The sequence below is a fragment of the Talaromyces rugulosus genome, chromosome I (assembly GCF_013368755.1).
Source record: "Talaromyces rugulosus chromosome I, complete sequence".
Classification (NCBI taxonomy): Eukaryota; Fungi; Ascomycota; class Eurotiomycetes; order Eurotiales; family Trichocomaceae; genus Talaromyces; species Talaromyces rugulosus.
Window position 1 is genome coordinate 5423851 of NC_049561.1, and position 25546 is coordinate 5449396.

General features: G+C 45.4%; 11 protein-coding genes across 11 annotated transcripts; 7 read left to right on the plus strand and 4 right to left on the minus strand.

Moving 5' to 3' along the window:
* Positions 1-251: 251 nt before the first annotated feature.
* TRUGW13939_01858 (uncharacterized protein) lies at positions 252-1845 on the plus strand (the record flags this gene model as incomplete). The annotated part of the gene is made up of 4 exons (XM_035485055.1): positions 252-796; positions 847-855; positions 910-1324; positions 1396-1845. 4 exons carry the CDS (start codon positions 252-254, stop codon positions 1843-1845), a joined length of 1419 nt encoding a protein of 472 aa, XP_035340948.1.
* Positions 1846-2204: 359 nt separating this feature from the next.
* TRUGW13939_01859 (uncharacterized protein) lies at positions 2205-3340 on the plus strand (the record flags this gene model as incomplete). The annotated part of the gene is made up of 4 exons (XM_035485056.1): positions 2205-2256; positions 2316-2467; positions 2542-2952; positions 3014-3340. 4 exons carry the CDS (start codon positions 2205-2207, stop codon positions 3338-3340), a joined length of 942 nt encoding a protein of 313 aa, XP_035340949.1.
* Positions 3341-3801: 461 nt separating this feature from the next.
* TRUGW13939_01860 (uncharacterized protein) lies at positions 3802-5474 on the plus strand (the record flags this gene model as incomplete). The annotated part of the gene is made up of 4 exons (XM_035485057.1): positions 3802-3948; positions 4010-4282; positions 4339-4543; positions 4597-5474. 4 exons carry the CDS (start codon positions 3802-3804, stop codon positions 5472-5474), a joined length of 1503 nt encoding a protein of 500 aa, XP_035340950.1.
* Positions 5475-6299: 825 nt separating this feature from the next.
* On the plus strand, positions 6300-9211 carry TRUGW13939_01861 (uncharacterized protein; the record flags this gene model as incomplete). Its single annotated transcript, XM_035485058.1, has 7 exons — positions 6300-6908; positions 6970-7934; positions 8226-8332; positions 8390-8438; positions 8505-8667; positions 8728-8845; positions 8907-9211. 7 exons carry the CDS (start codon positions 6300-6302, stop codon positions 9209-9211), a joined length of 2316 nt encoding a protein of 771 aa, XP_035340951.1.
* A 367-nt stretch (positions 9212-9578) lies between these two features.
* Positions 9579-11365, minus strand: TRUGW13939_01862 (uncharacterized protein; the record flags this gene model as incomplete). Its single annotated transcript, XM_035485059.1, has 5 exons — positions 9579-10277; positions 10349-10638; positions 10716-11001; positions 11063-11106; positions 11167-11365. 5 exons carry the CDS (start codon positions 11363-11365, stop codon positions 9579-9581), a joined length of 1518 nt encoding a protein of 505 aa, XP_035340952.1.
* A 1144-nt stretch (positions 11366-12509) lies between these two features.
* Positions 12510-14970, plus strand: TRUGW13939_01863 (uncharacterized protein; the record flags this gene model as incomplete). Its single annotated transcript, XM_035485060.1, has 9 exons — positions 12510-12806; positions 12875-12981; positions 13042-13102; positions 13170-13601; positions 13675-13776; positions 13845-13919; positions 13983-14070; positions 14148-14357; positions 14462-14970. The coding sequence occupies 9 exons, from the start codon at positions 12510-12512 to the stop codon at positions 14968-14970; spliced, it is 1881 nt and encodes a 626-aa protein (XP_035340953.1).
* A 1262-nt stretch (positions 14971-16232) lies between these two features.
* TRUGW13939_01864 (uncharacterized protein) lies at positions 16233-16751 on the plus strand (the record flags this gene model as incomplete). Its single annotated transcript, XM_035485061.1, has 2 exons — positions 16233-16344; positions 16399-16751. 2 exons carry the CDS (start codon positions 16233-16235, stop codon positions 16749-16751), a joined length of 465 nt encoding a protein of 154 aa, XP_035340954.1.
* A 126-nt stretch (positions 16752-16877) lies between these two features.
* Positions 16878-17756, minus strand: TRUGW13939_01865 (uncharacterized protein; the record flags this gene model as incomplete). Its single annotated transcript, XM_035485062.1, has 1 exon — positions 16878-17756. One exon carries the CDS (start codon positions 17754-17756, stop codon positions 16878-16880), a length of 879 nt encoding a protein of 292 aa, XP_035340955.1.
* A 748-nt stretch (positions 17757-18504) lies between these two features.
* TRUGW13939_01866 (uncharacterized protein) lies at positions 18505-18987 on the minus strand (the record flags this gene model as incomplete). The annotated part of the gene is made up of 2 exons (XM_035485063.1): positions 18505-18815; positions 18876-18987. 2 exons carry the CDS (start codon positions 18985-18987, stop codon positions 18505-18507), a joined length of 423 nt encoding a protein of 140 aa, XP_035340956.1.
* Positions 18988-19569: 582 nt separating this feature from the next.
* On the minus strand, positions 19570-20736 carry TRUGW13939_01867 (uncharacterized protein; the record flags this gene model as incomplete). The annotated part of the gene is made up of 1 exon (XM_035485064.1): positions 19570-20736. One exon carries the CDS (start codon positions 20734-20736, stop codon positions 19570-19572), a length of 1167 nt encoding a protein of 388 aa, XP_035340957.1.
* A 1236-nt stretch (positions 20737-21972) lies between these two features.
* TRUGW13939_01868 (uncharacterized protein) lies at positions 21973-25195 on the plus strand (the record flags this gene model as incomplete). The annotated part of the gene is made up of 4 exons (XM_035485065.1): positions 21973-22309; positions 22363-23159; positions 23210-23795; positions 23856-25195. The coding sequence occupies 4 exons, from the start codon at positions 21973-21975 to the stop codon at positions 25193-25195; spliced, it is 3060 nt and encodes a 1019-aa protein (XP_035340958.1).
* Positions 25196-25546: the final 351 nt, after the last annotated feature.

Genomic DNA, 25546 nt, shown 5'->3' on the forward strand with positions numbered 1-25546 from the left:
CACACTCTAAAGGAATGGGTTTAAAAAATGCACAAAAGGACAAACGAAAGGATCAACTAGAAAAACGCGCAGAGGGAGGGATAGACGAACATTTTTGTGATGCCATCTCGTTCTTAGCAAGCAAATAGTGGGGTGCTTTGAAATCGGCCGCGGCCTCGGCATGCGGTCATCGTCTTTCCGCTCTAGTCTTCTTAACCGCCGACCACTCTCGACGGACAATTGACGGTTGGGGTATTCAATCATACACCAGCATGTCTGCCCCAAAATCGAGATGGGCTGGCGAGGACCCCGAGGAAGAAGCCGCCATTGCGCTTCGAAAACGCGAAAAGGAAGAAAAGAAACGCGCCAAGGCAGAAAGACAAAAGCTCGTCGAGCAGCAACAACAACAACAGTCAGCAGCAGCAGCAGAACAGGCAGATAGTACCGAGAAAAGCACAGAACGACCGACTAAACGGCGACGACTCTCCAACGAACCCGTGTCGACTGCTGAAAATGAAGGCGAAAAAGTCGAGGTCCAACGCAAGCTTCTGCAGTTCCCAGCGCCTGAATGGGCGCCGTGTCGTCACGTCGATAACTACGAGAGACTCAACCACATAGAAGAGGGCTCATATGGCCTTGTTTCCCGGGCCAAGGACTTGGTCACGGGCGAAGTCGTCGCGCTCAAGAAATTAAAGCTTGACAATTCTCCCGATGGATTCCCCGTGACTGGTTTGCGCGAGATCCAAACTCTTCAGCGAGCCAGACATGGCAATATCGTTCGCCTGCGCGAAATTGTGATGGGAACCAGCATGAACGAGTGAGTAATCTAGTTTTTTTTGTATCATTTTGTCACCTGAAAAGTTCCAGATGCGCAAGGTTATTAACCATCTGATTTGGGGTGGCACCATGCACCTCATTTCTTCTTCGTAGTGTCTACCTGGTTATGGATTTCCTCGAACATGACCTGAAAACTCTACTTGACGATATGCAAGAACCGTTCTTACCTTCGGAGACCAAAACGCTGCTGCAGCAGATCATCTCCGCTACCGAATTTTTACATTCTCACTGGATTCTACACCGAGACCTAAAGACTTCGAACCTGTTGATGAACAATCGTGGCGAGATCAAAGTTGCTGATTTCGGTATGGCAAGATACTATGGAGACCCTCCACCAAAGCTCACGCAGTTGGTCGTCACCCTGTGGTACCGATCTCCGGAATTGCTTCTGGGAGCAGAAGCATACGGCCCTGAGATTGATATCTGGAGCGTTGGATGTATTTTCGGCGAGCTCTTGACAACGGACCCTCTTTTCCAGGGAAAGAATGAAGTTGATCAGCTGTCCAAGGTGAGATTTATCCATTTTTCTCTTCATCTTCTCCTATTGCCGTGTGACTCGCACGTGCTAATGCCGTCTAGATCTTCGCAGTTACCGGCCCGCCTACACAGCAGATATGGCCAACCTTTCGCTCTCTACCCAATGCCAAATCCCTTCGACTGCCACCAAACGCCTCCTCCGCGGGCTCACCCACGAATCCGCCTTTGCTCCCTAGATCCAAATTTCCCTACCTGACCAACGCCGGGTTGAGTCTGCTATCTTCTCTACTGGCACTGAACCCGGAAGCTCGCCCGACAGCCGCACAGTGTCTCAAGCATCCTTACTTTCGAGAAGACCCGCGCCCGAAAGCAAAGGAGATGTTTCCTACTTTTCCTTCCAAGGCCGGGCAGGAGAGACGCCGGCGCCGAGCAACACCGGAAGCGCCAAAGCATGGCGAAGAGGCCCCGCGTCTGGATTTTGCGAATGTTTTTGGCAGTGCTGCTACTGGTAGTGGAGAGGCTGGGGCTGGGTTTACGCTTCGACTGGGGTGATTGATAGCTGTTTAATTTACAGTAGATAAGAGATCTAATGCAAAAAAGTATCTTGAATGGTTTAAATTTTTGCAGGAAAAGCAAATTGTTCTTTGGTTTAGACATGTATAGAATTAGTAAAAATTAAATTAAACGAAATTTTTTGGGACGCTCTCTTTCAACGTGTTGGTTTGTTTACTGTCGCGGCTATTTTAAGCTACTGCGGACCACCCTGGCTCAACAACCACCTCCGCCGATCGATCACATTATTTGCCACCATCTGTCACTGTTCTTGGCTCGTCAAGTTTCTCGTTTTTGGTTTTTGGGGTTTTTTTTTTGTTGCGCGACATAAACACAATACGCAAGAATCGATCGCGACGATGGCGCCCGGCAAGAAACCTCGTGCATCTTTCGATTCCTTCATTGAGGCTGGTAAGCTGCCTATAATCATCGCCAACAACGTGACCTCGATCTGACCCAGTCTCTCAAAGAACGTCTTGAACGAAGGAAAAAGGAAAACCAGACACTTGCAAACCAACTCTTGAGCAAAAAGAGCAGACGCGCGAGCGCTCCTGGTCCTGGGATCGGAAACAAGAAAGCGCCTGCGGAGAAGAGTTTGGCTAGTCGGATTGGTGTTACTAAGGTACCTTACACACCAAGCTTCATCGAATGTTTTTTTTATATGCGCTCTAACATGACGCTTCTTTCTTTTTATAGCGCTCTGCGTCAACATCGTCGAAACCAAAATTTAACCCCCTCGTCGCTGCTCGCTCCGCCGCCGCCTCGTCGACACGCGGTGCACGACCAGGTCTGTCTGGTAGTATCCGACGCACTCGCGAAGACCGCATGCTCGCCGATATCAACGCTGGGAATGACGTGCAAGTGAAAAGCAATGTTACCGGAAAAGGAATCTCTATCAAGGGAACGGGCTCTGGTCCCTTCGTGGTCCTGGCCAGGAACTTTGCGCCAGGCACGAATGCTGCCGATATCGAGGCCGCTCTGGAACCCGTTGCTGGGAAGATTCAAGGAGTGAATATTCAAACCTTTACGCCCTATGTTAGCGCGGAGATTGCGTGTGCTGAGAAGTGGGGGGCTGAGGCTATCGTGGCACAATTTCATGGTCAAAAGGTTCGTTCTTGTTTTGCCGTTTAAGGAAGCTGCTGGAAACTTATCTGTGTATAATCAACAGGCGGATGGCAGAGTTCTGCATCTCGAATACAAAGGCACCAACTTTTCGTCCTTCAACCCTCCAACCGCCCCTCGTGGCGCTTCCAACTACGACCATTTCAGAGAACAAGCAAACCGCGAGCGCATAGAAAGCAGAAAAGCCGAGGTGCAAGATGGCAGACCGGGATTCGACGAGAACAGTAACAGAGGCCGCTTCGGACGAGGAGGAAGAGGTCGCGCATCCAACGGAGCAAACCGCAACCAGCAGAGTAATGGGTTGTACAGCGACGAGATGATGGTTGATGCCCCGGCGGCGTCTGCTTCACAGCGAGGACGAAAGACTCGTTAGTATCCTGGAAATTCCAATGGTCTTGGTTTTTTTTTTTTATTTCTTTCAGATCTAGAGACAGTTTTTACGGCGCTTGGAAATGTGAGCGCAAGGTTTCTTTTTCGTGTATTAGTATCTTATGGGTTTTGGGTAGAGCGGTCACGACTGAAGCATGTGCTATCAGGTTAGTTTGTAGAACCTTGTCAATAATTCTTTTTTTTCGGTTTAAAATAGGGAGAATAACAATTGCCATTTCTTTTCACTTTCTATTATTTCCTTGGATATGGAATCACGTGCAATGTGCGGAGGTTGCGGAGACGCGGAGAAGAGTTGGACAAAAACATTAATTACACCACCACCCAAGAGAACCACAACATTGTCGCAAGGGGCAAGTCCGGCCATAAATTTGGTCGCCGTGACTATATTTTGCTTTCTAGGATTACGGTCATCGTGAGGAACAGAATCGCGAGGAATAGAACAAAATGAACCATGGACTCCGGCGCGGAACGCAGCACATAGCAAAACAATGCTGTCGACACGCTCTGTCGACGCAACGGCGATATGCCTCGGACATTGTCAAGAAAGAATGGTCGACGCCATTAGCAAAGACAATCGCTAATGTGATTAGGGTATGTTCCTACCAATCGAACAAGAAAGACGTCAAAACTAATCTTTTTTTTATGTATACAGACAACAGGCCCCATCTCAATCGCGTCATACATGCGAGAACTCCTCACAAACCCCAGCGGAGGCTACTACACCACCGCCAGCTCTCAAAGCGGATCGGAAATATTCGGCAAAAAGGGCGATTTCATCACTTCGCCGGAGATCACACAGGTCTTTGGTGAGCTTGTCGGATTATGGGCGATTACCGAGTGGATGGCGCAGGGTCGACCGAAAAGCGGCGTTGAGTTCATTGAAGTTGGGCCAGGGAAGGGAACACTGATGGATGATATATTGCGAGTGGGTGCTGGCTACAACGAAATAGAATAGAAGGGACAAAGCTAATGGAGAGGTAGACACTTCGCAATTTCAAGGCCTTTTCGTCTAGTATCGAAGGAATATACTTGGTCGAAGCCAGTGCGGAATTGCGCGAAACTCAGAAGAACTTGTTATGCGGATCTGATGCTGTGCTCGAGGAGATTGACATCGGTCATCAGGGTGTCAGTAAGCATCTCGGTGTTCCTATTACCTGGGTAGAGGACATCCGACTACTATCATATAGTGAGTTCTCACACCATCGATTCCTAGGATACGTATTGACATAAAAATTCCAGGTGGGAAAACTCCGTTCATTTTCGCGCATGAATTTTTCGATGCTCTCCCAATCCATGCATTTGAGTCTGTTGAGCCAGCACCCGACGCAGAAGCACAGCCCATCATGACCCCGACTGGGCCTATCCACATGAACAAAACAGCTGCACAGAGACATGCTTCAACGCCTCAATGGCGGGAGCTCATGGTCGCGCTCAATGCCAAATCCGTTCTCGAAGACAAGAAAGACGAGCCGGAATTCCAACTTGTTCGGGCAAAAGCCTCGAACGCGAGTTCGCTGGTCTATCCTGAAGCGTCTGAACGATACAAGTCATTAAAATCTCAGCCGGGATCAGTTATTGAAATTAGCCCGGAGAGCAGACTTTACATGAACGATTTTGCGCGTCGCATTGGAGGATTCACAGTTGACCCAAAGAAAAAGATGGTCTGGGCCAAAGTCACTGCCGATAAACCACGGCCGCAGGGAGCTGCCCTGATTCTGGACTACGGAACATCTGCTACAGTGCCCATGAATTCGCTGCGCGGGATTCGCCAACACGCCAAAGTCTCGCCATTTTCGTTCCCAGGCCAGGCCGATGTCAGCGCCGACGTCGACTTTACCAGCCTGGCCGAAGCCGCCATCGAGGCCAGTGACGGCGTCGAGGTTCATGGACCCGTCGACCAAGCCGATTTCTTGCGGTCCATGGGTATTGCTGAGCGCGCCGAGCAGTTGCTCAAGGATGTGAAAGATGAAAACGAGCGTAAAGTTATCGAGAGTGCGTGGAAACGGCTGGTTGATCGAGGGCCCAACGGCATGGGTAAGTTGTATAAAGCTTTGGCGGTTGTTCCGGAAAACAACGGCCGGAGGAGGCCAGTTGGTTTTGGCGGTGGTGTTGTGTGAGTTGGTGTCTTCAGTGTTCAGTGTGACATTTGATTATTTGTTCCACTACATATGTACTATACAAAATGTATTATCATGTATATACAGTAAACCCTACGTACTAGTAACTACGTGTGTACGTGTAATCAAAACGGGCGGTCAGTCTGCTTATACGGAGGTTCAATGTCGCTCGAAGTACATGCAAGATATGTACATAGGCACAGTTAACTTAAATTATAGAGACGTTACATATGGTAATATAAGAGCACTTGAGCCGTTTTTGTTCATATGCTCTCTTATCCTTCAGATGTTAATAGGAGCTTTGAAAACTATGTAAAAACTAACATCAATTAATAACATATAGTCCCGGCTGCCGACAGTTAATGCATGTAGATGTCGTCAATGGATCGAGATGTTATTTTTAGCATTTAAAAACTTAATACAAACAAATTCATATGATACGAATAATTAAGTTAACTATAAAGTTAATAAATAGATCTTAAACAATTCTATATAGAGAGGATTGTAATTTTCAAGATGAGGCGCCTAGGTTAAAGTTCAAATGTTGCTATGAATATAGTTGCTTGCATGGGTAGTAGATTACTCAAGTGCTATCATTTATCTACTCACTACTAGGGCTCTGTTTAATCTGACAAATATAAGTTGGGTCGGTGCATATATTATCGGAAAACTATCCATACCGATTGGGCAGCGGACGTGCAGGGCCAAGGCTGCAGAAGATGGCATCATCGGTATCACAGCCTCATCTCAACAGATAAAGACCCCCCCATGGACCCCAGCTAGTCCTTGCAGCCATACGGCAAATTGCGTCCCAAGGTATGAAAAATGTCTGCCTGTGCACGGGCGAAAAGGGCCATTCTTGACGCCGAGGAGCCAAATCACGACACGGACCGGCCCTTCTATCCTCACGACAAGTTGGGGGAAATCTTAACCAGGGACCTAGTTGCCCAAGTCCTCGACTGTCCTTGTAGAAATTGTCGGCAGTACAGGGAAGACCTCAAACTGGTCGGCCAACCTTCTGATTGGATCGATATAATTCTCGATGACGCTATATCGCTTTTCGCTCTGTTAATATTTATCGATGCGGCTCCATTTGTAGCCTGCTTTCTGACCCGGCAAGTGAATGACCAAAACATCAGGGGCGTCGCGGAAAGTTTCAGTAACAATATCGGAGAGCATTACTGGGGTCGTTTTCATAAACATAGGGGGGGCGACTCGAGGGTTGTAGCAGGGCAATTTCGACGTAACTTGTTTCAGTTCGCCGTCCCTACTTTGACCAGTCGAAATTATCACACCTTTGAGGCAAAGACAATATTGCCTTTTGTCGAGCAGGAGCGGTTAGGCAGAACTGAAGAGGATGGTAGTGTGGTGAATGAGGGAGCCCATGGCACAGTCTACGCCTTCAAGATCTGGCCAGCTTACAATGCACTTCCTGTAAGCTCACTACATTGTCTACCAAAAAGGTAAACACGTACATTATACTTATGAAAACCAGAACTCTGAAGGTATTGAATGGTTCGTCCGGAAGGAATTGGACGTGCCAACGCGACTATTCGATATGGAGAGGAGAAACTTGGAGATGGCGAACAGGCTTCAAGATCCTCATATTGTCAGAATCATTAAGACCTACAAGCATGGCAGCAAGTACAACATAATCTTCCCTCGCTCAAGGACAAATCTTCGCGGTTACCTCCGAGAAGACAAGTTTGTGAACCCAATAAGCCCGTTAGAGGCGAATCCAATCTGGCAGCAGGTTCTTGGGGTGGCCAGGGCCTTGGACCGTATCATTAATTATGACATGGATACAGGATCTACCGACGAACTGGGATACTACGGTTTTCACTTTGATTTAAAGCCGGAAAATATCCTGGTGGAAAACGATGACACTCTACTCATTTCAGACTTTGGCCAAGCCACCTTCGTTAAACGTGGTGGCTCCTCACGAGTGATCGGCCATGGAGGCACTGATACCTATGCTCCACCAGAGATCGATAATCTGAACGAGCGCCAGACTAGAAAATATGATATTTGGTCCCTTGGATGTGTGTTAATCGAGATTGTGACCGTCATTGTCCGAGGCTCTCGCGATCTTGATGAATTTGAGAGACTCAGAGTGACTTCGGCAGCCAATATGACCGATGATCGGTTTTTTGAGACTGATCCAACGTTCATCGGCCCGGGAAGAAAATATAGGGTTAAAAAAGTCATTTTGGATTGGATTCAGGATCTGCCGATGAAAGTCACGTCCCAGACGAGCAAAAATTTCTTGGACGAAATTGTCCATCTTATTAAGCACATGCTCGCCGTTGATGCCAGTGATAGAGCACCGTCTGATGAGGTTGTCCGGCACCTAGACGATATCCTTCGACAACACCAAAAAAGAAATGACATTCAGCCTGAATTGATACAGGCAAAGGATGGGGAGTCAACCGTTGGTGAAACAAAGCTTGGCGAAATCAAGTAAGTAACTAATCAGTTCAACATACTTTGTCGCTGGTTTAACAGAAACTTTTATAGAACGATACGTTACAAAGAAGTTGGAATCTCTGATTGGCAGAACGCAGAGGTGTTTATTTTTCAGCGACTCTTTATTTTTCAGCGACTTTCCGTTTCGGGACTGCGAATAGTAATACAAACCCATAGGGGCAAGTCTACAAAATGTGGTCAGTACGGGCTTTTCCCCTCCATTTGGTCTGCATTTCTACTTACCTTGTTTTAAGCACTTCGAAAAGATTTGATGCTAGTGCCTAGATACGCTTTTAAAATGGGGGACCCAGCTGAATTGTGGTTCAAGGGTGTTACCACTAGCAGCGCTTATTCCTTTGACGATGATAAGTTCTTGTTTCACACACCTCAGGGTAATTAGATGCTTCTGTTTCCTTCTAGTCCTAAGCCTGGTTGACATCTCGAGGTAGATGCGCATATTATGCAGTCTGTTCTTACCGGGCAACACGTCAAACTAAGGTGCGTCAAGCATTCTGCTAGAATATGCATTTGTATATCATCTAACCCTGTACATCCATGTTACAGTTATCAGGTTGAGAAGGTGGACTACAAGACTCATGATCGCCTTAGGAAAGCAATTCGACATTTTCCCATCTCAATCAAAAGTAACAACAAGCTAGATGGAATCGAAGAAGCCTGCGTCATACAATTGTGGATAGAAACGAATTATACAGACCAGAGGCTAGACGTAAATTTGACATTCTATCTGCTGCCTCTGCTTTATTTGGCTTTCTGACATGGGATTTAGAGACAATTGAACCGCGTTGAGCTAGAAGGGCACCCTCCACGGGGATTGTCTCAGCCGAAAGATGTACCTTTGGGTCGAGCGGCCATCTTTCACTATAACAGAATTGTCGTTGTTCCCTGTAAGTAATTATTTGCTATGTCCTTGTTTCTGTCTGTCTCATACTCACTTTGTCTCACAAGTCGCCCTGAACTGGACAACCTGGGTAGACAGTAATGTCACGGATTCGAAAATTTTGTACCTCAAGCCTAGGGATCCACGAATAGATCCCTACTTCAGCGCAGCAACTCTCAAATCCAGCAATGACGAATACCCTGAGAATCATTGCCATCCGGGTATTCCGCTCGACATGGCCCTGTTGAGAGAGCAAGAGGAGACAAATCGATTTGAGTGCTCAAAGATCACTATTCATTTTAAGGTCCTGCAAGGTACGCTTATAGAAATACCTCTTGGGTTCCAACGAACTACTGAAAAAGCGAGACACTAACCTAGACGTGATTTTCCCTTTGAAGAACGGGATGCATTCGAGAAAAAATTCAAGGAGATGAGGTCGAGTTGGAAGAAATTACTAGCTAAGTAATTAGATAATACTGCTTGTTTTATTTCACTATTCTAAATGGCAATTATATTTTGTACTAAATATTCTCAATAGCTTTAATAGGAGGACAATACATGTAAGATTAGACACTCTCGTGTGTATTACAATCCAGATGGAACGCCAGTATATCAATCGATCCTACTTTGTGTGTTTTGACACGGTCAGTAATTTCTGGCCGGGATGACTGGTTTCGATACTACATGTAATAGGAGCTATTTATAAAGAGAATCACAACATGAGCCAGTTGGATTGGCATTTATGGGTTCTCCAAGTAGAATGTCCGGCCAATGACATCCATCATATGCTTGCGTTCCAACACACGCCACGCGCCTAACGTCACGCCCAGAAATATAACGCTCAAGACAACGAATATAACAATGTCTTCGCTCACATGTAGGGATAATTTTCCACTCGTTGGCTCTTTCCTCAAAGTCACATATCCTGCGCTCAGGAACTGCGCAATGAACGATGCCGGAAGGTATAGCAGGGTCACGATTGTAATCATCTTAAGGGTATGTGCGTCCTTGTATGATTTTCTCATGAGCCTAAGTGTGAGCTGATTGCCTGCCTCGGTTCGCTGAGACACTTCGTTGGCTATATACGCATTTTGCTCGAGTGCTTCGAGGCTACGGACCTCGGATATATTGTGTATGAGGGTTGATGTGGATTCGAGCATTTCTAGTATGGCCGAAAGTCTCTGAACCTGTTCCTTGGCGAGGTTTAAGTGGGTAATTATGTGCTGATTTCCTCGAATTGTAGTTGGCGTGTACGTCTGTGATATAATATCGTTGATTGCACTAATGACTGTGTAATTGGAAGATAGATATCGTTTTGTGTCGCAAATATTGTTACGTATAAGTTCGATATTCTGAGCATCAGATATGCTTATGTCTGGATTTCGCAGTGATTTGGTATCCGGTGCATAATTATTTGTAGCGCTATGCGCATTCAGTTTCTTTACAAGTGTTAGTTATATTAATTCAGGGGAAAAAAGAGAGTTCCAGAAGAAGAGAGCTCCTCACATACCGCCTCTTGAAACTGTTCGTCAATCCAACTGACGTAACTTGGCCAATTCCTGGACGCAGAAGAAAACAAAACCAGATGGATGTCTTGCCATGAGGGATTAACTTCAGAGTTGGTTAACAGGCTTGTAAGTCTTTCCTTGAGGTGTTTCGGGGGATTAATTAGAATGAAATTATGGCTTCCAAGCTTGGCATCGTGTTTGTGATAAACGCCCATTTGTCGTATCGACCAAGGGTTGTTGGACTCTTCTTCACGCCCGTGTTCTTCCACACGTCGAAGGTGATAAGCACATTCTGTATATGTAAACTAGTTAGTTACAAAAGACTCGTTATCATAAGCATCATAATAGGTCGCTGAAAAGTTGGCCTACCAAAGCTTTTTGGCTGTGTGTGTGAAACAGTCTGGAAACTACCATGACCATCACTTTGCAAGCACGTTCGTTCGCCAAATGCATTTAGAATTGTAAGGAATTCCGGAAACACAGTAAGAGACGAAAATAGCTTCTGGGCAGCTTCGCCTGTAATGGTGAGAGCACCCCAGGACGTTTGTTGTAAAATCATACTTGAAATAATATACAAAATCAGCGTGCTTGGTCTGTGGAATATTATCGAATACTCGCCATACAAAATACGAATTCCGTCGAAACTACAAGTCTCCTAACGATTAAGTCAACAATGCAAATTCTAGTCTTCAGCTGTATACTAGCTGGGGGCATACGAGGAGATAGTTTTCAAGCGCCTGTGTGCTCTTGATGGTGAATTCTGTACAGAAGCCAGACACTGTTAATACAAGCAACCTCCTTTCTGAAGATCGAGACTTACCTCGGACTCCCACTTCGATCACACGAATATAAATGCGCTCGCCAGCGATGAATAAACGGGATGAATCTTGAGACAATCCTTCACTAATAAAATCAAGGTCGTATACGAACGGGCTGAAAATGGACGATGGAAGATTCGCTGGATATCTTTCCCACCCATCCCATGGCTCTGCTGCTGTAGAGACTAAAGGTACGGACATGATTGTTTATAATGGTTTTTTATTTTAAATTTTTTTAGAAGTTTTCTGGTAGGAAGAAGGAAGATGGTTAGGTGATGCCAGAGACGCCAAAGATGCGTGCTTCTTCTCTCGTCTTATTCTCATTTTTGACGCTAGAGGTGCATCAGTGGCTATGCTAAGCACAGGCTGCAAGGGATTAATATTATCCCAGTGCAACATTGAAATAACGCCTTCATAGCCGCGAGGCTATGCCTAATGTTCTCTTTGCTTCCGCGAGCCTCAGATTTAGATTTCCAAAGTGATTAATTAATTATGCTACCAATGGTTTATCCACCTGAGAGCAATAATAAATGACTAACGAAAGGCATTTAATTCTAATAAACGACAAAGTATGTGTTCTTTAAAATGCTCGAATGCGGCTAATCGCTCGAATCCATTTCGAAGTGTTCTGGATAACTTTTTCGGCAGAGTTCGAGGATTTCATCCTATGGAATCGCATTAGTTGGTCACCTTGTCGTAAATAATTTTTTTAAAAATGCTCTCCTGTTTTTTTTAATAGCCTTGCCTGTTAGGAGGAAATACAACTTACTTTAGTGAGCTTTCTCTTCAACCAGATAGTATGGTAGCCTGTAATGCTCTAAAACAACATGAAAATTAGACAGTGTCCTTCAGAAATCTTTCATAACTGTAGCGTCGACTAGGAATTTCTGGAAAGAAGATACTACCTCACAGGTCCAAGCCGAACCGAAATCATCAAGATGAGCTTTGATAAATGCTTCGAGAACAGCGGTTTTGATGTATCTTTTCTGCAATGTCTGTTTTTCGTACCCAGGCTCGCTAGGAGCTGGCATTGCGCAATAAAATATTGGGCTCGTTAGATATCTTGTAGCAACGAAGGGTGAAGTTTTGTGTCTGGTAGAGGAGTGGCAAGGCTGGCATAGACACAACACGAGGCTATGCATGTTAGCCTAATACGAGTCAACTCACAGCCTTGCATTTGCTGCCTGATTACGTGCTCAGATCAACGCCGAGCCTCTTAAATTACACAATGGTTGTTACACAAGGCTTTATGCTTTTTTCATTTTCTCTTTTATCCTTTTCTCGCAATTTTGTAGAGACTTGCTGAAGCCATCGAAGCTTCAACAATAAATGCGAGAACGACGAAATGGACCGGGACGCAAATTCACCAATACGAAATTGGTCCGAAGGTCCAGATATCCAGGTCAATTCGACGTCAATCGAATTGCCCGACATCTCTCCCCCTAGAAGCCGGGCAGCTGAGTCTTTGAGAAACATCAATATTCCAAACGGGCACACCGAAGTACATACACAGTTGAATTCCATCTCCCGGACCAGAGATTTTACCGAAAATGATCAGAACGACGACGAAGGATCGGTGAGGACGGTTTTTACACGCAGTCTCAGGACCTGGGATGTCGCAGCATTGATCATAAATAAGATGGTAGGATTGATGAAAATTTTTTAACTTAATATATATTACTAGAATGCTGAAGCTAGGCGAATTGATAGATTGGAACGGGAATTTTCACCACACCAGGTGTGGTTTTGTCTTTGACTGGGAGCAAAACGATTAGCATAATCTTGTGGCTGGTTGGCGGTATTCATACGCTCCTTTGGTAGGTTGAGAAGTATTCATCAAGACTTTCCTTATCTTGATAACTAAAATTATTGCGTAGTCTTACGGTATACTTGGAATTTGGCGTTGCCCTTCCTCACACTGGAGGAGAATTAATATACGTTAGTCCTTGCCCATTACCGATGTCACAACCGAGCGAGTGAGAACTGAAACTATATACCACAACAGCTGGATGAGATGTACTATAAGCCAGCGCTACTAGCCACTGTCCTTTTCTCCGGATTTTTTATCTGTTTTGGAACCTCGGCATCGAATTCGATAGCCTTTGCACGGTATGTGATGCTCGCTGCCGAACCTGGAGTGCAAAATGAGAGCAACCTGGACGCAAGATTGGTTGGATTTATTGCGATTACGATCAACTTGGTTTGCTGTCTGCTTCTTTACTTCTCAAGCAGGTTAGCTCTTGCCCTAAACCGCATAACTGCCACCTACAAAATCGTCCTATTGCTAGTTGTCTTCATTATGGGGCTAGTAGCAAGCAGAGAACAAGATTCCGGCACCCATGATTTTGAGAATACTTATAGTTCAGGCTCAACAAAAACTCTCTCTGCCCTTGTCTACATATTGTTCGCATACCAAGGATGGGAGAATGCCAATTATGTACGTTTGTTTGAGGCGGATATGAGAATAGTCGGCTCCACCCCGAGCATAATATGCTAATACAGTGATTTAGGTCGCAGGTGAAATAGTGGCACCGAAACGAACACTTCGCAATGGTGCCGGCCTGGCGGTGTTCATAGTCACAAGTTTATATATTTTAGTGACTTTAGGTCTTGTAAGTTTTTTCCTTCCAACACATTTAATCATAGCAGCCAACTCTGACTTTATACTTCCATGTTGCAGTACCTCGCCTGTAGTTATAAGGTTGCGTCAGATGATACAGCCAGTCTCGGCCTCACCATTTACATGACAGAAAGAGTGAGCAATAGGAAACCATCTTTCTCTATATCCTTCATCTTACAGCTAATCTCAAATGAAAAGGTATCTGGAGGTAGCCTAGCTATCAAAATTGCTATTGCACTTTCCGCGTTCGGCAACATGATTGCTGTTGCATTCACATCGTCAAAAGGTTTGATCTCATACGCTGTCCAACTTCTTCGGATTCTGGATTTATGTGTTATGGTGCTAATTGGTGTGCGAATGCAGTGAAGCAAGCTATAGCAGCGAAGAGAATCATTCCATTCTATCGATCCATCGCCAAGAATGATAAACATTTCGAAACACCTGCTGGTGCTTTGGTCCTGCATTCCATATTCACAACGGTGATGATCATTGTAACGGTTGCCGTCCGTCCGAGTCCGGACGTTTACAATCTTGTACTTGCTATCTTCACATATGGACATGTAATTGTTATAAGTAAGTTGCTCGGCGTACAGTGAATAATCTAATGTTACTACGTCAAACATGGCGAGGTCGCCTTTTTATCTTTACTAGTCGAAATCTTTACTAACTCAATCTAGCATTGGTCGGAGCCAGCGCATTCTGGATTGAAAAGCGACTAGGTAATAGACCACAAGGTTGGAAGCCGGGGTACATCAAAAGTTCTTTTATCCGTCGGACCCTCGCTACCCTTTTTATTGGCATGAACATGTTGATTTTAGTTGAAGGTGGGCGACTAACTGCAGACGGTGAGATTCCCCGATATTGGTGGCCTGCTATATTTGCCATCATCGTCGCTGGATCCTTTGTTTATTGGGGCGCATTTCGAATTTTGATGTTACGGAATCCATTTGGTGCTCGGAGATCAAAACATGAAAACAGAAACCGCAGCAGGACAGTTGATTCTGGAGAGCAACGGCCGGAAGAAACAGTCGGCCAGGCCCTTTTCGGGGTTAATATCAAGATTCTCAACGAAGATAGCCCAGGGTATTACCAAGACGACATTGAGTACTCCCCTAATGACTTTAAGGATGGATCAAGATGGAGAATTTTATATACGGTAAGCTTGAAGCCCCAAGCCTACATGTGACGTTCCCGCAATGGCTGATGTTGCTCTCTCTCCATGTGATAGATCGATGGAGATGGATTGTACGCTAAAGTTGGTCACTTGTTGAAGAATATTGGTAGTTTTCTGGCAAATTATCTTTGAGTATTTCGGGATCAAAATGTTCCTCGGCCCTTCTCTTATCCTGTCTCTAGATTGATTTTATATGGGCATAAGGGGTTTTGTGGATGACTTAGTTAGCTTAATATTCTATCTATGCGGGCTTCTTTCGGAAATTTCTGGCTCGTAACTGTCAGCTGGTAAATTATATAGTACATATATCTCGACCTAAAAGCCAATACTGGACTTAAATACTGCTGCATACATAGCTGGACCTCGACTCTAAAACCCCAAGAAACCTTCCTGTCATGTGTTCTAAAGCCATGTTTCCATTAACTCTATCCAACTAAATTGTCCAAAAAAATGATATGAGCACGTCCTTTGCTCTCTTCGAGAGTAGGATATTGCTCAAGTCCTCGAGTTCGTCTTTGGGGGGTTAACAGGTTTTCATTAGATGGTGGAAGCTCTCGTAAAATGCCGATAATAGCTTTCCATGTGAATGGATGAGCTACTCCAAAGAGACGCTCAGATTGGAAATTTGGGCCGAGCAGCGTAATTGTATGCATCCGTGCGAGGTTTTTGACGTCTAAGTAATGCTCTATTTCCATAGGCACCTGTGACAAGGACGCGCTCGCCAGGTTTGATAGCTTTCGGTCTATCGGTCGACATATTCTCGTAGAGATGAGAGAGCTTGGCGAGAGATCCTCCTACCAACCCCACTATTGGAAATGGTAAGTTTATATGTTATGAGCACTTGGTCTATATGCTTTACAAAAGCGATTTAGTCAGCCGTGTTTACGTGCCCGTGTTCAATGTTATGCCCGATTGGGGATGAAACAGGGGATTTCTTTCTCCACTGGTGCTCGTACAAGATCTATACTATTTTCTATAGAGAAATTCACTCCATAGTGTCAATCACAATTTCTAATCAACCAGCCCTAAGTTGGATGCGTATTTCGGGGATAGTCTCGGGCATCGAGGGTTGCTGTTCGCCGTGATTGGTTCGTATTCCCCGTCATTATTGCCAAAACGGGATTGAGGCTAGGGTTATTTAACTTATAACGAGTTGTCATTCCCTTCAGTTTGTGACATAGAATTCGTCTAATATTTCTAATTAGTGAGACGAGAAATAGCTGCGAGCTTCGTGGAAATTACAAAATTCATTTTTATCACCAGATTGTGTAGTCATGGAGACCGAAAAACACTCAGCTCTCGCACAGCCGATTCCGATTATCTTATGTGGAAAGTCCTTGGAAAATGGGGCAATGGTCGCGCAGTTTCTCAAGTCCGAATTTGAAGGTGAGCTGCATTCGCCATTTCTAGAGAATAGCATTGACGTTTGCTTGAGGGTAGTTATTCATTTCGTCTCATCATTTGAGCAAGCAAAAGCCGAGTTTGCGGAACTCATCGCTGGCCGGGCGCCTAAATTATCCATTTCTGAAAATATTGGTACCCAAAACTACAGCAAACTACCGCTCGCCATTGTATTTGGGCGAGCGTATGATCCGGATGATGTGACGGAACTCAACCGAATATTTCGTGGAACAGGTAGCGCCCCGTTGGCGTGGATTGCTGGAAACCGTGACGTTAGACCCCCGGCGCAACTGGGACCAGGATATGCTGAAAAGGCGGCAGAAAATACGAAGCGGGCATTTGAAAGATGGAAAGACTCGGGTTCAATCAGTGAAGATATTGTCTATTATTGACGGTATTGTTGCTTGTTTATAGATCAAGTATATAAGATTTGTCAGTATTTTTAAATTTTGAATAAGAATAATTATCATTAGTAAGCAATTAACTATCTCTGAGAGTGGTCAGTTCAATATTCTCTTCTACTTAGTTTGCTTGACTGTCTGGATCACGTCCTGTAGCTCTTCTATAAGCTGTGGAATGCCGGCAAGTGACCATTGCACGGTTCGCTGAACGGCCTCATCTGCATTTTTCTCTATGTTCCTTCTATCCACATTCATGAACTCATGAATTGCGTGTTCCGTCCTGTGTAGCTCGCGAAGCAAAAGGGCACGCCGCAAGTTAGCCTCGTCCTCGGCATCTAAACTGAGCATTCCGATCTGTATTGTCGTCGGATGAACACTAAACTTGTCCACAGTTGGTGCTTCTTTTGAAGAAGACCTTGTTATTATATTAATATCACTGTTTTGGGTACTATCGTCGCTTTCTGTACCCCCTCCCAACGTGGGACGTTTCTCTATCGCCGCTATACGGTACCAGAATAACATCTTGGACAGTATTGACACGTATATGAGAATTAAGTGAGGACACTGTGCGCAAGAACACTTCATAAGTTTGCTCCAACTGTTGAGAGCAGCTTTATTAATAGAAAGCACGCGGTCGAAGCTTGGTGTGAGATCCAGGTCTGCATAAGCGTGTGCCGGGTCCGTGGAGCAGGACATCAGCCCTTGGCGCATTTCCCCGTGCTGCATTGAACTAAGAATGGAAATGGCTCGGGCCTCACAGTCGTGTGTGATTCTAGTGTCTGATATAGGATCCAACCCGTCCATCAATTCTGATCTTCTTGGCGTAGTATTGCGATGAGTTGATGCCTGAATAGGGGGACTGGTGGTAGTTGGCGCCAAATCCATGACATCCCAGTTGGTGAAACCACTGATGTCAATATTGGCATTAAATACATCACTGGATGGCCACGAGAGCGGTAAATTTGCTGTTTCATGTTGCTGATCATAGTTCAACATGGACTCCCAGGATGTGTCCCTTGGCAGTTGTGTTGGTATTTCTGCTAGCACAGCCTCGCTAGGTAAAATTGGAACCGGCGCGGAAACTTTTAATTTCGATTTAGATACCCCTCTTCTGCGCCATGACTGTCTTCCATGTTTGCGGGACTCGCTATAGGAACATCTCAATCCGACTAGGGCACACCGGTCACACGCCGGATGTTTCTTGTCACACCTGACTTTGGCTGTGGAGCAGGGATCGCATGCTGTACGGAGGCGCATAGTCTGTTGTGGCCTAACTTGAACCATCTTCACTTACTGAACAGCTAAAATTAAGTGACTACGTAGTTGTTGATTTTCGTGCAAAGGAGCGTCGTCCGGCTTACATAACAAGGTCCGGCTTTTTCGGACATAACTTGATTCTCCGGGGTTACTGTCATCTTTGAAGAAGGAAAATTTTAATATATGTACGTATGGTGATCAACTAATAGAACTGTCATATTCGTGTGCTGAAGTCACTCGATTAGGGTTAGAACGACCAACATTTGAACATGATAGCGATAGCACTGAGGATACTTAGCAAAGCCAACTTGCAGTGATATACAATGATAAATAACCAGTTAATTGAGGAATGGGTACATAAGGACGCTCATTACCATGTACTTGGTCAATCGTGTTTTGTTCAGATTCAAACTGTAATTCTATACAAGGGTATCACGGTATCACTATCATTAGGCATAAAATAATCATCAAATAGTTCCGAAAAAGACTAATACTCCTGCCAAATATCCTCCACATATGCCTCTGTCAGTCTCGTATCTTTCCCATATTTCTCCTGCCACTGCACAAACCCACCCTCCAGGACGTATATTTCTTGCTTCTTACTCTCTTCCACCCCCAGAGTACGTTCACGCTCGCGCGCGTATCCCAGGGCTGCAGACGGGCCTCTTTGCTGGCTGAGCGCGCAGTGAAAGACGACTTTTTCTTTTTTCTTGAGGGTGCGAATGAGTTCGGGCATGCGGTATTCGAGTGATGAACTGGGGACCCACGTTGACGTGTGGATGTGGCCGCCAATATGGTCTGTAATAGCGGTTAGAGCGATACTTCAAAGGATTGGAAACAAGGGGAAATTTTTTTTACCAGAGTCTCGGACGTCAATGATGGCGAGGTTGCTTGTGCTTGACGAGAGGAGCAAGGACGAGAGAACGTCGCGGGTCATGCGGGGAAGAGATGCGATTGTGATGGAGGACATTATTGCAAATTGAGCTCTGGGCAGTGGGAACAATGCAAATAGTTTGTCGCGGTGGATGATATTATGTTCAATAACAGCCTGTAAATTCTTCCGATGTAGATTCATTCGGGTGTCGAAGTTCTGCTTGTCCTTCATTCAATTTGTCAATAGTGGAGCCCATCGTACCTGCTTATTATTGGCCATTGGTATCCATGAGGTGGGTCTTACTCTATTAACCTGTTAGTATACGTAATTTTTCTAAAATTATTTAGAATATAGATAATTATTTAATTAAATTAAATTACATGTACTATATACATTAAAAATATATACTTTGTTATGAAAAATTAATTACTTCAGAGGTGATATATCTTTAAATTTACTTTTTCATCATTTAAATGTTGCAGTTAAATAAACTATGAAATAATTTTTAAATGTTATTTAAATACAGGAAGTGAATGCGGACAGCAGTGAAATATATACAATTCCCTCTCTGATATTACCTTGTGGCCTGCAAATATCGTGACATAGGATGTACAGTGAAAGGCACCAAAGTTCAGTATTCAGCTATATCATCCAATTGGGAGAGAAATACCGCTCCGTTTACTCCCATTCAACATAAGCCAAAGGAGTGTAATATCCAGCGGTAGTGCTAACAGTCCATGACAAATAGATGGCATTCTCATTCGGATCGCTAATCAGGCCAGGGTGCGCCTGGAACGTGTACGGCAATCCGTTAGTCTCAACCGTATAGAAGTTGACGGGTTCAGCCCAAGGTCCCTCAGGAGCAGGAGCTGTCGTGACGTAGAAATAGCCACCAATTGTGTTGCTTTTCTGTCCGATCCACACGTACAGATCCCAAATGGACGAGTAGTAGTATGTGCCCTGGCCGCCAGCACTTGCATTTGGAATATTGACACCCGTGTCATTGACACCGGGAATAGTGGTCGTCCATGCATCATTCACATAATATTGATACGCGGTGAGGTTGCTGACTTGACCAGAAGGTACCTGGGCAAGGCCGACGGTGCCATTGGCATTCTGTCCGTACAGATATACAGTGCCATTCACAAGCAGATTACCATATGTACCGTATGGAATCTGATCCGATGTCCAGAAGGTCTCCTCAACCAGTACGACGCTAGGGAGCTGATTGGGATTCGAAGAGCCAGTCGGCCCGTCATAATTAACCTGGTACAAGGCCGTCGGAGGGTCGGGATTCAGTAATGCCAGACTAGAGGTGATGTGAGACTGTGTAATCCACGTCCAAGCAGATACAGATCCACTAGAAGGGTCCCCAAATGTCATCAGTGGAGGAACGTTTGGCCAGAGAGCCCATCGGGTTTTGTCCGAGCACCCGCCAGCGGAGTTATCGCTACATTCATCCTGGGGAATGGGGAAAAATGGTGTTTCATTATTGTCCCCATAGCAAAGAAGACCAGTCTCTTCACCATGACTGCTCTGAATCCCGCTTTGAATGAGCGGAGTGCCGTCGCTGTTGAAATCAGTCCATGAGGCCGAGCTTGAGTAGACCGGAAAAATCGGGGCTCCATTCGAGCCGTATGGTTGCGAGTCACGACATGTCCACAGCACGCGACTGCCAAATCTGGTTGATCCACACGAGTCGCGACAGATAGTCGGATCAGTTACATTGCCTAAGATCTGCGGTGTCCCGGAGACCTTTGGAATGAAAGAGTCGGCTTTCGCCCAGTTACCAGCCAACACTGTCGATAGGGACAGGGCCAAGTAGGAAGAGCGCGTGAGGGCCATCGTTTTCTCCCGTAAAAGTCCGTCTACTTATTAGAGCAGAGGCCGGATGAGGATAGGTGGGAAAGCAAGGGGTAATTGAAATGCGTCGCAGAACATGGGTTTTCCCTTCGGAGCCATACCTGTAGGTTTTATACGCAAATGGGGATTTCACGCGATGTCGATTCGAGTGCCCCATAAACGCTAATTACTAGCATTGCGTGGCGCATCGACGTCGTAGAAGTTAGGTGGCATCGCGTGGGGGCTTCGATTTGTTTGGTCCGTAAAAGCTTGACAATCCTTCGCTCGCGAATGGAAATCTTCTTTGGGTAATAAGGGTATTAGAGTACGAAATAGCTGAAGCAATTTCTCATTATTAGTATCTCTTGGTGGTTCGTCGAGTTCTGTTTTCGTCCGTTCGAGGACATTGTCAACAAGAGGCTCAAAGGACAAGCCGACGATGCTTCCATTGGAGTAGTGAAGAAGCTACTGACAGCTAACAAGAGAGAATCCCAACCGTCCAACATTGCACTCTTCATCCTCCTTCTGTCGACTGCGAACTAGAACCCTTTGCCCATTTCCCACGAGGTCAATAGGGGCTTTTATCACATGGTCCCAAGAGCCACCGTGGCACCGTCCCGGGCACTGCCGGAAACCTCCAGGGTGACTTGTAGGTACCTTATAAACTATGTAGTTACCGAAAAAAGGGGCTGTCCCGCGCGCTGCTGTAAGCTTATTGCCATTGTGGGGTTGCTGACACGGCTATACTATTTAAAGAATGTCTATACATAGAGCGGATGACTTTTCCCGCGTGTCGACCATACCTAATAAAGCGATCCTTGAGACTTCAAGTTACATAGGCCCCCCGCAGTTTTCAGGGCGAGTACAGAACAGAGGAATCCAGTCGTCAGTAACCCATCAATATTACTTCCTAGTTTGTTCGAGATGGCTGGTTACTGTGGTGGTTAGTACTATTCTGGTAGCGAGCTAAGAAGATCGTCAGGACGAGTCTGGTCAATGCTTCTCGGGATATTTCCAACCGAGATGAACCTTGTGCTTGTAACTCCCACACCGTTAAGTTGGATAATAACACTATTATTATTTAACCAGTGGATTTCTCAGTTCGGCTGTGCTCATATGGAGACAAGTTTAACCTAGGTGAAAAGTAGCGTTTATATCCAATATTGTCAACAACATCGTCAGTGTTTTGCCGGATTTACTAGGTCTCTGTTGGGCATTAGTTGAGTTTATCAAGTCAGAATGGTTCGCCCAACCGCCATTTTGATTGCTGCTTTGATTCTTCAATTCCAGAAAGTTCACGCAGTTGGTGTGGACGATCAAGTGTACGCCGATATTGATTATGGGACGTTTCAAAACCCATCCGCCAATGTACGCCCGCGCTTTCGGTATTGGCCAAATGATGCTTCTGTCAACCTAAGTCAAGTGGCAGATGATGTTAGGGAAGCTGGAAGAGTTGGCGTCGGTGGTATTGAACTTTTAGGGTATTTCCTCTACGGAGACATCCAATTGTTCCCTGGAAACTATGACTCTCTTCAATCGGATTGGACACTCAATGGATTCGGAAGCCCATCATGGAGTGAGCCCCTCCTCCACTTTCACCTCCTGCTATTGCTAATGCCTAAATAACAGGTAATTTGTTGAATACCGTACTGTCTACGGCTCAAGAGGAAGGACTGGTTGTAGACATGGCTATTGGCCCAAATCAAGGAGCCGGCGTCCCGGCTCCTTACGAATCCGATGGGCTTATGTGGGATCTATATCCGTATGAAGTTGCCGTACCACTTGGAGGGAGCTTTGATGGAGTTCTCCCTGGCTGGTCTTCTGGGCCTTTGGTAGCTGCTTCTACGGGCTTAGTTTTAGACGTTACAAATTCAAGTGATGCATCCAATATCACGCTGTCCCACAGCTCGCTCGCCGATATCACGCAGCTGGTGGATCAAAACGGACACGTCAACGTCAGCTTCCCTTCTCAACAGAGCGGTATCGAGAATCGGGTGTTTGCGTACTATCTGAAGCATTCGCATTACCCTGAGGTACAAGCATCGGACAGAGTTGTAGCCTCCGTTCCTCAGTCGCCAATCGAAAATTGGACGCAGAATGGATCGTGGGTAGTGGATCACTTCTCTGCTCTTGGAGCCCAAGTTATAATTGACTTCTGGAAAGACCATCTGCTGGACAATTCGACGACAGACCTCATCAAGCAGGTCGGTAACTATATGTGGGAAGATAGCCAGGAATTCTATCTACTGGAGAACACCTTCTGGACTCCAAACTTGACTGCAGCCTTCCTAGCAAACCGTGGATATGCAGTCAATCAGTATATTCCTCTCCTGATATCTACATTGACTAGCTCCGCACCTTCAACATTATACATTCTAGATGACCCGGAGGCTGGGGCTAGTCATGTGGCGGACTACCGCCAAACGGTAGGCTGACCGGTTGCTCGATTTTTTCTGGCATTGCTAACATTGTATAGCTTACTGAATTGAATAGAATCTATCTTCAAACATTAAGTAGTTGGGCACAGGATACTCTGGGAATTCAATTCTCATCGCAGGTGGTCTATAACCTTCCGATGGATATGCTGGCAAACATTCCATCTGTCAATGCTCCAGAGTGTGAATCACTAGCATTGTCTGACGATATTGATGAATACAGGCAATTCACTGGACCTGCAAATCTCGCTGGGAAACGCGTTATATCGAGTGAATTGGGTGCTCAATCCTTTGCTTACCAACAACAAATACCTAGCGTTGTAAACTATATCAAAAAGTCAGTTGCCGGTGGAATCAACCAATTCGTTATACATGGCTATCCCTATTCTGGGAATTATGGCAATACCACCTGGCCTGGATTCACAACCTTCGATTACTCATATTCTGAAATGCATGGACGCCATCAACCTGGTTGGGACTTTTACTCGGACTTTTTGAATTGGACTGCACGTATTCAATGGGTCACACAAACCGGAGTACCTAAGATGGATATAGCATTTTGGTCCAAATCAACTGATTATCGACATCTTTCGGCTAAATATACGCCAACTGATCTCTTGGAGGCTGGTAAGTTTCTTTACTCATTGTCCATGTGAAGTGGAAAGTGACTTGGCTGAACATTCCTAGGATTTTCTTACGAGTACCTTAGTCCTGATAATTTTGCCCTGCCAGAGGCATACGTGTCAGATGGGGTCTTGGCCCCGGAGCGACAGGCGTTCAAGGCACTGGTAATCGGAGCAAACGAGATTTTAACGGGGCTTGGGGTGACACAGCTAGCTAAATATGCACAGGCTGGTTTGCCGGTTATCTTCAATGGCGGACTACCTTCCCAGTTCGAAGGCTACAATCAAACCGGCGCCGCTTCTGCCAATGCAACCATATCTAACATGACTTCTCTGCAAAATGTACACGTTACGTCTTCCGATGAAGGCATTGCTGATACCCTGGCGTCGTTAAACGTTACCCCACGAACGGCAGTCACTACCAATGGGACATGGTATACTTACTGGCGTGAAGACAACACGACTTCGTTCGATTATGTGTATGTGTTCAATGATGCTTCTAGCCTTCCATCTGGACAAGGGTTTTCAACCGGATCGATCACCTTTGAAAGTACCGGAGTGCCCTATATCTATGATGCTTGGACGGGAAAAGTCGAATCACTGCTCGTATATGAGCAGTCAGAAACAAATACTACAGTACCCCTTCAACTTGCAGGAGATCAAACAATAATAATTGCTTTTCGACACCTCGCCTTTGGTCAACCGTTGCATGTAATCTCGGCGCCACCCTCGACCCTTGATCTCAATTCATCTTCAACATCCCTCTCAATTCATCGTAGCTATACCAGCGAAACGGCTCAATGTCTGCTTTCCAACGGTACATCCGTGACACTGTCGCCAGTACTCACGCCACCATTTGCCCTGACCAATTGGTCCCTCATCGTCGAGTCATGGACATCACCATCCAACCCCTATAACCTTGATCCCGTCGCAGAACGTTCCAACTTATCGACCTTCTCCAACATCCAGTCCTTGGTATCGTGGTCAGATATATCTTCCTCTCTCGCGAATGTTTCCGGTCGTGGCTACTACTCGACTGATTTCCAGTGGCCTCCCTCTTCTACCAGTGTGTCTGACGACGACGCCTCCGTTGTTGATGGCGCTTTCATCGATCTTGGATCAATAGTTCACACAGCCCGAGTGATCATAAATGGTCAGACCCTTGCCCCGTTAGACATTTCATGGGCTCGCGCCGATATTTCGGCGTATTTGGTACAGGGGACTAATCTTGTCGAGGTCGTGGTGAGCACCAGTCTTGGGAATGGGTTGCGCACGATTTGGGATTCTATCGAGACAAGTGGAAAGAAAGCGAGTACCCAATTTCCGGACCCACCAAGTGTGGCGGATTACGGACTGTTGTTTCCAGTTCAAATTATCCCTTATAAGACGGACGAGTTGAGATAGTGAAGAAGATCGAAGATAATAAAAGCCAGCTGCACTAGATTGACAAATCAGTCTCTGTCCTTTAATGTCTAAGCCTTTTCTTGTTTGTGTAAGATATGTTAGCTTCTCTGTGATCGGTTAACTGTTATATACCTACATATGTACAACTTATATAGCGCTAAACAGATATTTAATGTTCGGGCTTATGAGTAACGGTACTACGTGCAATTACAGTTATAAATAGGTCACTTCCTATGGCAATATCTAAAAGTCATTAATAAGCAGTAAAGCGAATTGATATTAAACTATGGAAATGAAAGGGCTAGTGGAATGTCCATTAATTAATAACGTTGTCACTTGATTTTTTTTAAA